Below are 10,703 nucleotides of genomic sequence, written 5' to 3' on the forward strand. Positions count from 1 at the left end.
CTGCTGTTTTCTGTGTAGGGTGTTCAGCTTGGAGTTAAACAAAGACCAGGATGTTGAACAGATACATGGGAACTGGGTGATAGTAAGTATTTTAAACACTGATAGAACGAGAAATTAAAGTTGAAAAGTAACATTTTGTTGACTCACTTATCAACTTTCTTATATTTCTACCTTAAAAATGTAAATAAGAATGTAAAGATTTTAGCTTTCCAAGTTTCTTGTATTTTTTGTTTGTGACATATTTCTTTACATGCTTCTACATACTATTCATAAAGCATTAGCATGATAAATAATGATAAATGATAAGTACAAACCAATATGGCTGTAATCATAATGTGAAGAATGCTCCAATTTGAGAACCTCATACATGTCTGTGGAAATATTGAAATATTCAATAAATGCTAAAATGTACAATATAAGTAAATAATGTTAGTGCTTAAATGATAGGAGGGGTTAACTGCTGTCATGTCAATATTGGCAATTCAGTGCTGTTTTGCTGGCTGTTTTGGAGGTATCTAATAGAAAAATTAGCTGCAGGAGAGGTTCTGTTTTATCACAATTAAATTACTTTAATAATTGGGGTCCCTGAGTGGATCATCTGGTAGAAGCCGTGTGGTGAGCAGGGTCAGACATGCAGTGCAGGATTACATCCTGGCTCTGCAAAGTCGCTGGGGATTCTGAAAGGAGTGTCGCATTGTCAGGGACTGCTTCGCCTCATCGTGCCACAGCGGACCCTGCTGACCAGGTGCACAGTGAGCTCACAAGCAGACACCTGCAGGGCTGGCCTTTGTCCACCAGAGGTCGGTAGCTCGCTGACATCCGCTTTCGAGTTCCTGGGCGTAAAAGAGGAAGCTGGCTCTGTCGTGGGATCGGAGGATGCCCACTGAACCTTCAGTTCTCCTTAGTCTGTGAGGAGAGAAATGACTGGACATTCCAAATTGGAGAGAAAATTGGGGGTAGAATAATTGGACACATTATAAATAAATAAAAAAAAAACTTTAATAATGGGATGTCATCAATGATTGATAGTATTAGAGGGTGTATTAAAGTCGCCTTTTTTAAATCTTTCAGCATGTTATCAGGTGGGGCAGATGGAGTCATTGTCATCTTTGACTTTGAGAATTCCAGCAGGAAGCCGCAGTATACTTGCAAATCACTATGTAGAGTGGGCAGGTAGGTGTACTGGAAATGCTTTCCAAGTCAAGGCCCAGCTCCTTTAGGATAACATGATGTGCTGGATGTACATTATATAAAAGCAAAAGTCTGCTGTGATAATGTTGTTTAGGGTGTTAGTAACACATGTATTGGAGATGAACCAAGAATATAAACAACAAACTGCAGGTGTCAGTAGCCCATTGCCTACTGTGCACCCTCTTCATTTAATAGCATCGTGCGCCACAGCCAGTCATAAAGTGTGATATCACTGCTTGGCATAACTATCCATGTTGGAAAGAAGTCTGTGATAGAGCAGGTTTAGGGTTTTAGAGCAGGTGTAATTGTGGCCCGTCTCTGTTTAGACCACGATCAGCCTGCAATAGAAAATAAGCCTTTGATTTTGGATGAGGTTTCTCTGTGAAGTGTGACATCTGTATCTACTTGTATGGATGTTCACTACAGATGTGCGCCTGCTCTATGTCTTGGGGTATGAATATGACAAATAATAAACCAATAATAATAAAACAAATCTACTGCAACTACATTGTCCAGTTTAAGTCTGCATACTTTTTCCATTCTGTAATTAATTGATAATTTCTCACCTTAGCATGAAAGTAGCTTTACAGATTGAGGAATGTGTCGTTATAGTGGTGTGAGTTTAGTATGAGTTCATTTTTGCAATGTTATCTACATGTTTTAGGTCCAGTCGCCATGTATACCAGTTCAGTGTGGAGACAGTGCAGTGGTATCCACACAACACTGGCATGTTCACATCAAGTTTCTTTGATAAGACTCTGAAAGTATGGGACACAGAGACTTTACTTGTAAGTAGTGCTTTTAACTTGATTTATTATTTTTTGGAATAATATTTGCTTCTTTCAGTCAACAGCAAGCCATGCTAATAAGTTCATACTATCAACTGATCTTTTCTGTGTAAAAGAATTTGAAACAGGCATCAGTGGGATATTATATTAAATATCAATGCTATGTTGTGAATTACAGCAGTGTACATCCCTTTTCTAACAATAGAGTCTTGTTTTCAGTCTGTCAGCCCACATAGCAGTTTGCCACTAGCTATAACATTGGAGATAATGGGGTCTATGTAATGCTGACTTGGTTTTTAAATTTCTTTTATTCTATTATCCCAAAAGGCATAATAACTTTTAATTTAGAAAACAAATACCTCACACATCTTTACTAAGTTGTTGGCTATGGTGTTTAGATCAGGAAGGGAGACTCAGACACACAAATTGCAGGTTAAGTGCTCAGGCGCACGTTTAATAATAATAAATCGTAAACAAAACACATTAACAAAATAATCACAGAGACATAAATAAACAAATGAGATGGAACGCAACACGAAAACCTCCACCTCTCACCATCATCAAATCCAACACTAACCACTCTAACACCGGTGATCAACCAATTTATACACCTGTGGCTGGAGACTTAATTAACTGTTTAATCACAATTCAATTGACGGCTCCAGCCACATTTGCACATGGGGGAGGATTTTAACTCACTGCTGCCCAATATACCCCCCACCCCCACATACACACACGTGCCTCACACTGCCACAGTACCTCATAAAACAGGGAGAGATAACAGATTGTTTGTGGCCATCAAGGGTATATATGAGACATGGATGCCTGGGTAAAATTAGACTGATTTGTGGCTCACAAAGTAGATTTCCTAATCACTTATGTTTGTGTATCCAAAAACAGTGCGTTGGATACCTAAAAAAAGTGGGGGGGATCTAAATATTGTGGCCCTTTTAAATCACTGGTGTTTCGCATATTTCTACAGACAGAAATGTACTAAAGAAAAGTACATGCACTGCTAGATGATTAATATTCATAACCTTCGCAAATTGAAATAGTATCAGTGGAAGTATTTTGATCCAATGATGTTAGATGGATTTATTAGACCTCGCAGTGGCATACAAAGACTGTTGTTTGGTTCTGTTTCTGTTAAATGGACGGGTGAAACCAAGGGTGTAAATGCATTTTCACAGTAAACAGCGTATACCCAGGTATAAACCTGTGTACCCAGCACTCCAGATAATCTGCAAACTAGGTGTTTTTTACACGTTGAAAAAATATGAATTCTGCGTGATATTTAAATTGAATGAGTAATGAATAGGCAGAGCGAGTTTGCTACACAGCTTGAGTTTCCATGTTATCAAGCTTCTTGTACTGTTGGTTCTTGGTGTCTTATTGGTCAATTATTAATATACTGCAAGCGGTAGCTAGAGAATGGGTCACACAAATACCGGAACAGCTAATTGTAGCCTCTGGGAATTGTTAGAAACCCGAAATCCTTAAGCCTGGGTTTTCAATAATAATAACAATTATACAGTTGAAACCACTAACATTGTGGGTTTATAACTGGTGAATAAGCGACTGGATTCTTCTTCTTTGTTTGGAAAGGGAGAGCACAAAAGACAGAGAAAGGAAGATTTACAGAAAACCAAAAAAACTGGAGTTGCTAGCAACTGTAAAGGCTTCCAAGAAAAGATGGTTCAATCATCATCAATAATCGGTAATACAGCTTGCTACGTTTCCTATAATTAGTTAACGGGCTACTTAAGTTGTATCATGTACAGAGTATAATCTAACGCTGAAGTTTAAGTGCACTGATCTATGTTAGATACAGTTGAGGAGCTATAGGCCAATTTGTGGGTTTTGAACCTTAGCAGAGGTCAAAGGTTATGGGTAATGACATTTTTTTTTTATAAATCATGTATTTTATAGAGCATGTTTTTAGCTTGACCTTTTGGAGAGGTCAAAGGTTGCGGGTGATATGACTGTCTCTAGTATATTGCAGTATGGATTTATACTTTATTATATGTAAATATAGCACTTGTGAAATTGTTATTTTGCTCGCAGCATCCATGTTTTTTAATGAAAAAGCAGGGATTTTACAAAACTTAGAAATGACCTTGTCCTGAGCAAACGTGACAATTTTGGTGCTGATCAACATTGCGCTTTCAGACAAGAAGATCTTTGAATATTTTCTGCAAATCCAATGCGGTGAGCAAACCACCCGTCCAATTGATTTTCTTTTTATAGGCCATTCATGCGCTATATGTTGACATTGTCAGATATCCATCTTAAGTTGTTTCGTCGACAAGAGTTTTGAAAATTGTCCAATATTTTCACAAGATGTAGCCTAGTGGCCAAACTGTGAACTCTTTCCACTTGCGGACGCCAGTCTGGTTGTCCACACAGAGGCATCTACTTACGTATGCGTTGTCATGAATCTGTGACAAACTTTTGGCGGAAAAATAATAATAATAAACACAGCAATAACAATAGGCTTCCCAGCCTTTGGCTTGGAAGCCTAACTATAACAGCCTAGTACTAGTGGGAGGAGACTTGGTGAACGCAGTAGCTAACTACACAGAGAGTATCAATGCAAGACTGTAGTTAATGCATACCCCTCAAGTTAGCATTAAAGTGTGTACAGTATTTACTTCAAAGTAATGTTGCATTTTACTCCCCCAAAATACAGTTTATGCACAAGGTGTTTAAATGGAACAGTAAATTACTCAATGAGCCAAAACCTTATCTGGAGCACTGCGTGTACCTGTTCGTGCAGCAGCGTTGCCAAGGTTGTAGAGAAAGGTGCGTCCTAAATATTATATTTGCTTTCTTCACAGCCAGCTGAGGTTTTCCATTTTGAAGGGAATGTATATTGTCATAACAAGTCTCCCATTGCAAGGAAACATAGTTTGATAGCAGGTTTGTATTGTTAAGAAAACCATTTTTTTTATACTTCTATTATATTTTTTATATTTAAAGCAGCAACAATGTTTATCATTTCCTGGAGATTTTGGTTAGTTATGAATCTCTAGGCCATATTTCTAGTGATATAATTAAACTTATGTTCATTACCTGAAGTAAAATAATATTCTAAAAAATTACACCAATACTTTTGCTTATTGAAGTGTGAAATTTAATCTGCATAGCTTTTTTATTTTGCTGGAGAAATAGTCTTTTAGACCCTGTATCAGCCTCTCTTTCAGTACCTCTAATGGGTGAGTAGCTATTAGTTAACAATGAACAATTTCTGTTATGCATTCAGGAATGACCAGCTGCACCAGCAAGCATGTTTAGAATGTTGCTTAATAACTGAAGGACTTGCATGTATTAAAGAGCCTGTTAATGAGTAAACTGTTGCATGATGGGAGTCTCTAGTGTGGAGGCAAGGTAAGATGATTTCTCTAGAGTTCAAATCTGGAAAACAGAACATTTGAAGAAAAGTGTATGAACGTTTGGAAGGTAATGTGTTTTTCTGCTTAGACTTAGATTTTCTTCATTCAGACAGTTCTCTTCTCGTAGACTCGTAGTTATCACTTAAGTATACTTTTTATTAAGTTTAAATGACAGTTTTACCAGGATAAACCTCATTGATAAATAATCAGTCCCTATCTAGTAAAATTGCAGCTGATCATTTTTGTGAACTGTAAATGATATCTGTGAGTATTTTGCGTGAATGTGCACACAGTGGTTGCTTTGTTGACTCTTTGTAAGGCATCTGTATGCTTCTAACCCACTGAATTGTCTCTATTGTATTTGATTTTTCAGTTGGTACCAAAGACCCCAAAGTACAGCTTTGTGACTTGAAGTCTGGTTCACGTATACACATTCTACAGGGTGAGTATTAAGATGGTAACGTAAACACTCAAATACAAAGACTATTTGAATACACTGTAGCCGGGACACAAATACTGTTAGTGGCGTTTTCTGATTGGTGGGACTAATTGGTTTCCTTCAAATTCAGTACTTGACTGACATCACATGTATTGTAGAAGTGTTACATTTAAAAAAAAAAAAAAAGCATAATGAACTTCCCTTCCTTGACCAAAGCATGTAATATCCCTTAAAAATCATCACATCATTAAAAAAAAAATACTGTACAATGGGGGCTCGCTGATACAATGTTCAAAGTCGCTAGCCTCTCTTAACTTCCACCTCTGGAGGCCTGGCATCAAATGTGGCTCATAAGTGAATTTGATGTTCTCGCTTAGTCCATAAAATGTCAATTCATAGTAACAAAAGTTACATAAAACTAAAGCTTTTTTTTAACTCTACACATCTAGTATGAGTCTGAATTGGAGAGCATTGTATAGCACCAGTGAATCCTCTCGGTGTCACCCACATATTTGTAGGGCTGATTCTGCTTTAGATGGTTGATACAATCCAGGGGAATTACCCAGTGTTGTAAAATACTCTTAATAAAATCATGGGTTGGTTTATCTCAGTGAGGTCTAGATTGATCAAAGTAGAAGAACACTTAAGGCAGTATGCAGTATGCATTTGCTACCTCATGTCTGAGTCAGTAGCATTGATGCAAAACCCATAAAACGCCACTTTGCCTCCACCCGGCCAACCCTTTAAAATAGTACAGTACGTTGGCAGTGTCGATTGCGATTGGAAATCCTGTGTAAGGGAGGGTAAGGTGTGGAGGGAGAACACTGAACTGCAGTATAAATCCAATATTGTGGGTTGCAAAGCAAGTAAAAGTCATTTGAAATAGATCTCTGTTGATTCTAGCACTGATAGCAGAGTGCGATTCTGGGATGTGAGGAAAGCTTCCGGAAGTCTGTTCACATTAGACCAGCATAATGATGAGAAGTCTGAAGCATCTTCTGAGGCAGGTAATTATAGCAAATGTTAAAGACAGTTTTCTCCAAGGAGACTTGAAAGCTTTTTTTGTTTGTTTCCCATTCTCAAATGTACACTCTACTGATTGCAGTGTCTCTTAATAAATGAATTGAGTGGGAAATGTACTGTAGAAGTTGAACAATGCAGAGTTTGGAGGAGGTGTGTCTTAATCTGCCCGATGTTATGAAGTTCCTGAAGTCTGGATTAAGTAGCTGTTTTCCCAAACGGAGACTCTTCGAGGCTGTACAAATTTATGCTAAGAGATGCATTAGAGGGCGTAGACAAAAAGTACTGTTGCTGAGAGTGTTGTTGCAAAGAGTCTCTGCTTTGCAAGACATTTTGACTGCTTTACAGAAGCCCTTCCTGTTATTTCTGTGTGGAATATTCTTGTGGTGTGTTTATGTGTGCTTGTGTGTGTTTGGTTTTTTGTCTCTTGTTCATAGTGAATGGCTCTGTTTCCTTGTTGCTTGCAGCAGCTTATTCTGGTACAGTGTTATTTATAAACTGCTTCCCACTTTAACTTCCCATCCCACAGCCCCCTCATGATGAGGAGACAGGAAATTAGAGCCCAGTGACGGATCAAAAACCGCAACTGTTAAAAACATAAAGGCGTGAAGTTTACTGCCTCCAGCGGTTGCAGTCCGGAGTTTGTGTTTGCACCCTGTGGTGGTACTATTGCAGTGTATGCCCTTTATACTGGTGAACTGATAACCACGCTCAGGGGGCACTAGAACAATGTGGACTGCTGTGAATTCCATCCTGATTTCCAGGTGAGTTACTTTTAATGCAAACTAAAAAGTACCCAGGGAAGGGGATTGACAGCTATTTTGCATTGCACAACCTTTAGCTGATGAGGACAAGATGAATGCAAATGTATGTATATGGTGACATACAGATTAATTCTACAGTATTTGTGCTGCACAGTATAGAATACAAAGTGAACTAGAAGAGGCTTTTAGTGTCGTACACTTTTTGTGTCAGGGGGTACAGCAGTACATATTCGAGGACAGACATTTTAGAATAACAAACTGTGGAATGACTGTACTATAAATGACTGCTCTTGGTTTGTTTGTTCACAGACTGGAGGACAGTCAAGCTTCAATCCTGCTTCCAAGATGCTTGGAGCAGCAGTGATGAGGAAGGATGAACCTCTGCTATCACTGATGGACTTTTTATTGAACTGTAAACTCCTGAAAAGAAGGACAAGACTGCAATATCTAAAGATAATTCACTGTATGAAAAGATTAGTATCTAATATTAAAAAACAAACAAACAAAAAAAATCATGCCTAGGTATGTGTTTCCTTGCAGTAACAAGGGTCAGAATACAAAGAACGGTAATTCTACTCCTGGGCTAATTAAATATAATAAAATAACTACTTTGGTACCTGGATGGTTTAATTGATTTAGATTTTTTTTAGAACATAGTTGGAATAAACAGGTGCATCTGAAGGGCTAAACAAATGCATTGTGGGTCACCAGAGGAACCTCTGTATTGAGCATTATAACGATAAAAATAAATAGGTAACGCCCTTTTTTTTTTAAAAGACTTTTCCAACAGAATATTCAGAGGATGTACAAAAAATGATAATCATGTGCCATATGCAACACACAGGTTTGTGCAAATGGATTGAGGGTCAGCACAGTCTGATTTCTTAAGCAAATGGAATCTGCAATGTGTATCTGGACTAAATAAAACCGGTTTTAGTGGCAATGTGCAACACAGCTGATCTGTAACAGTGAAGGCTATTTCGTGTCGATTCCTTGATTTAGAGACAAGAAATCCAAAATGGTAATGTCTTTCATGAAAGTCTGGAGTGGTAATAATGTCCTGTCTTGATAATACCACTTTGCACCATGGCATTTTATAACTTGAAACTGTCATCTGGTTAAATGATTTACCATGCTCAATAACCTCATAGAAAACAGAGGAGACAGATGTGTTTTCTTTATCCATGTATAACTCTTTTTTCCTCCATATTTAGGATTATTTCTGAATAAATTAAAAAAAAAAAAAGCTCCTCAGAAAACTGCCACATTGCTGTTAATTCTGTTTACATATGTTTTTTCTCCTAATGTATTCTATCTATCAAGGTGAATAATGCATTTTAAACAATTTTGCATGTTTGAGTTTATTAATTTGCCCATTGTGGGGAAAACCAAAATTTGATTAGACAGTTCAGGCTTACTGGGCTACAAAACCGATACATTTTCAAGTTTTTTTTTTTTTTTTTTTTTTTAATGGAGACTGGAATACATTAGTGTGCAAATTGCAGATCATGACATTATTAGGAAGAGTACCATTTATGTATAATACTGATTAAAATTAAACCAGAAACACATTCATCATCATCACTATCACCATCATTCCACCAACCAAAAATGTATCCTAGGTTAAGGTGTAGCTATAGACCCTTCTCTTACACTTCTCTTACACTTACACATGCTTTTTGGTCATCATTTCTCCTCTTTTTTAGTGTATTCCTTTTTTCCTATTGTACACTGAACAAAAATATAAATGCAACATGCAACAGTTTCAAAGATTTTACAGAGTTACACTTCATATAAGGAAATCAGTCAATTGAAATAAATTCATTAGGCTCTAATCTATGGATTTCACATGACTGGGAATACAGATATGCATCTTTTGGTCACAGATACCTTAAAAAAAAGATAGGGGTGTGGATCAGAAAACCAGTCAGTATCTGGTGTGACCACCATTTGCCTAATGCAATGTGACACATGTCCTTTGCATAGAGTTGATCAGGTAATTGATTGGGGCCTGTGGAATGTTGTCCCACTCCTCTTCAATGGTTGTGCGAAGTTGCTGGATATTGGCAGGAACTGGAACACACTGTCGTACACGTCGATCCAGAGCATCCCAAACATGCTCAATGGGTGACATGTCTGGTGAGTATGCAGGCCATGGAAGAACTGGGACATTTTCAGCTTCCAGGAATTGTGTACAGATCCTTGCGACATGGGGCCGTGCATTATCATGCTGAAACATGAGGTGATGGCGGCAGATGAATGGCACGACAATGGGCCTCAGGATCTCATCACGGTATCTTTGTGCATTCAAATTGCCATTGATAAAATGCAATTGTGTTTGTTGTCCGTAGCTTATGCCTGCCCATACCATAACCCCACCGCCACCATGGGGCACTCTGTTCACAACGTTGACATCAGCAAACCACTCGCCCACACGACGCTATACACGCTGTCTGCCATCTGCCCAGTACAGTTGAAACTGGGATTCATCCATGAAGAGCATACTTCTCCAGCATGCCATTGGCCATCGAAGGTGAGCATTTGTCCACTGAAGTCAGTTACGACTCCCGAACTGCAGTTTTGTCAAGACCCTGGTGAGGACGACGAGCATGAAGATGAGCTTCCCTGAGATGGTTTCTGACAGTTTGTGCAGAAATTCTTCGGTTGTGCAAACCCACAGTTTCATCAGATGTCCGAGTGACTGGTCTCAGACGATCCCGCAGGTGAAGAAGCCAGATGTGGAGGTCCTGGGCTGGCGTGGTTACACGTGGTCTGCGGTTGTGAGACCAGTTGGACGTACTGCCAAATTCTCTAAAACGACGTTGGAGTTGGCTTATGGTAGAGAAATGAACATTCAATTCACTGGCAGCAGCTCTGGTGGACATGCCTGCAGTCAGCATGCCAATTGCACGCTCCCTCAAAACTTGAGACATCTGTGGCATTGTATTGTGTGACAAAACTGCACATTTTAGAGTGGCCTTTTATTGTCCCCAGCACAAGGTGCACCTGTGTAATGATCATGCTGTTTAATCAGCTTCTTGATATGCCACACCTGTCAGGTGGATGGATTATCTTGGCAAAGGAGAAATGCTCACTAACAGGGATATAA

The 10,703-nt window shown here is 38.6% G+C and overlaps 1 protein-coding gene across 1 annotated transcript; it reads left to right on the forward strand.

Annotated features, from left to right (window-relative positions):
- Nucleotides 1-858: 858 nt before the first annotated feature.
- Nucleotides 859-8,939, forward strand: LOC121328338 (DNA excision repair protein ERCC-8-like). The gene is made up of 7 exons (XM_041272958.1): nt 859-1,173; nt 1,856-1,979; nt 4,817-4,898; nt 5,745-5,813; nt 6,714-6,817; nt 7,360-7,594; nt 7,904-8,939. Exons 1-5 carry the CDS (start codon nt 1,010-1,012, stop codon nt 6,743-6,745), a joined length of 471 nt encoding a protein of 156 aa, XP_041128892.1. The 5' UTR covers nt 859-1,009; the 3' UTR covers nt 6,746-6,817; nt 7,360-7,594; nt 7,904-8,939.
- The last annotated feature ends 1,764 nt before the right edge of the window (nt 8,940-10,703 follow it).

The sequence above is a fragment of the Polyodon spathula genome, chromosome 2 (assembly GCF_017654505.1).
Source record: "Polyodon spathula isolate WHYD16114869_AA chromosome 2, ASM1765450v1, whole genome shotgun sequence".
NCBI lineage: Eukaryota > Metazoa > Chordata > Actinopteri > Acipenseriformes > Polyodontidae > Polyodon > Polyodon spathula.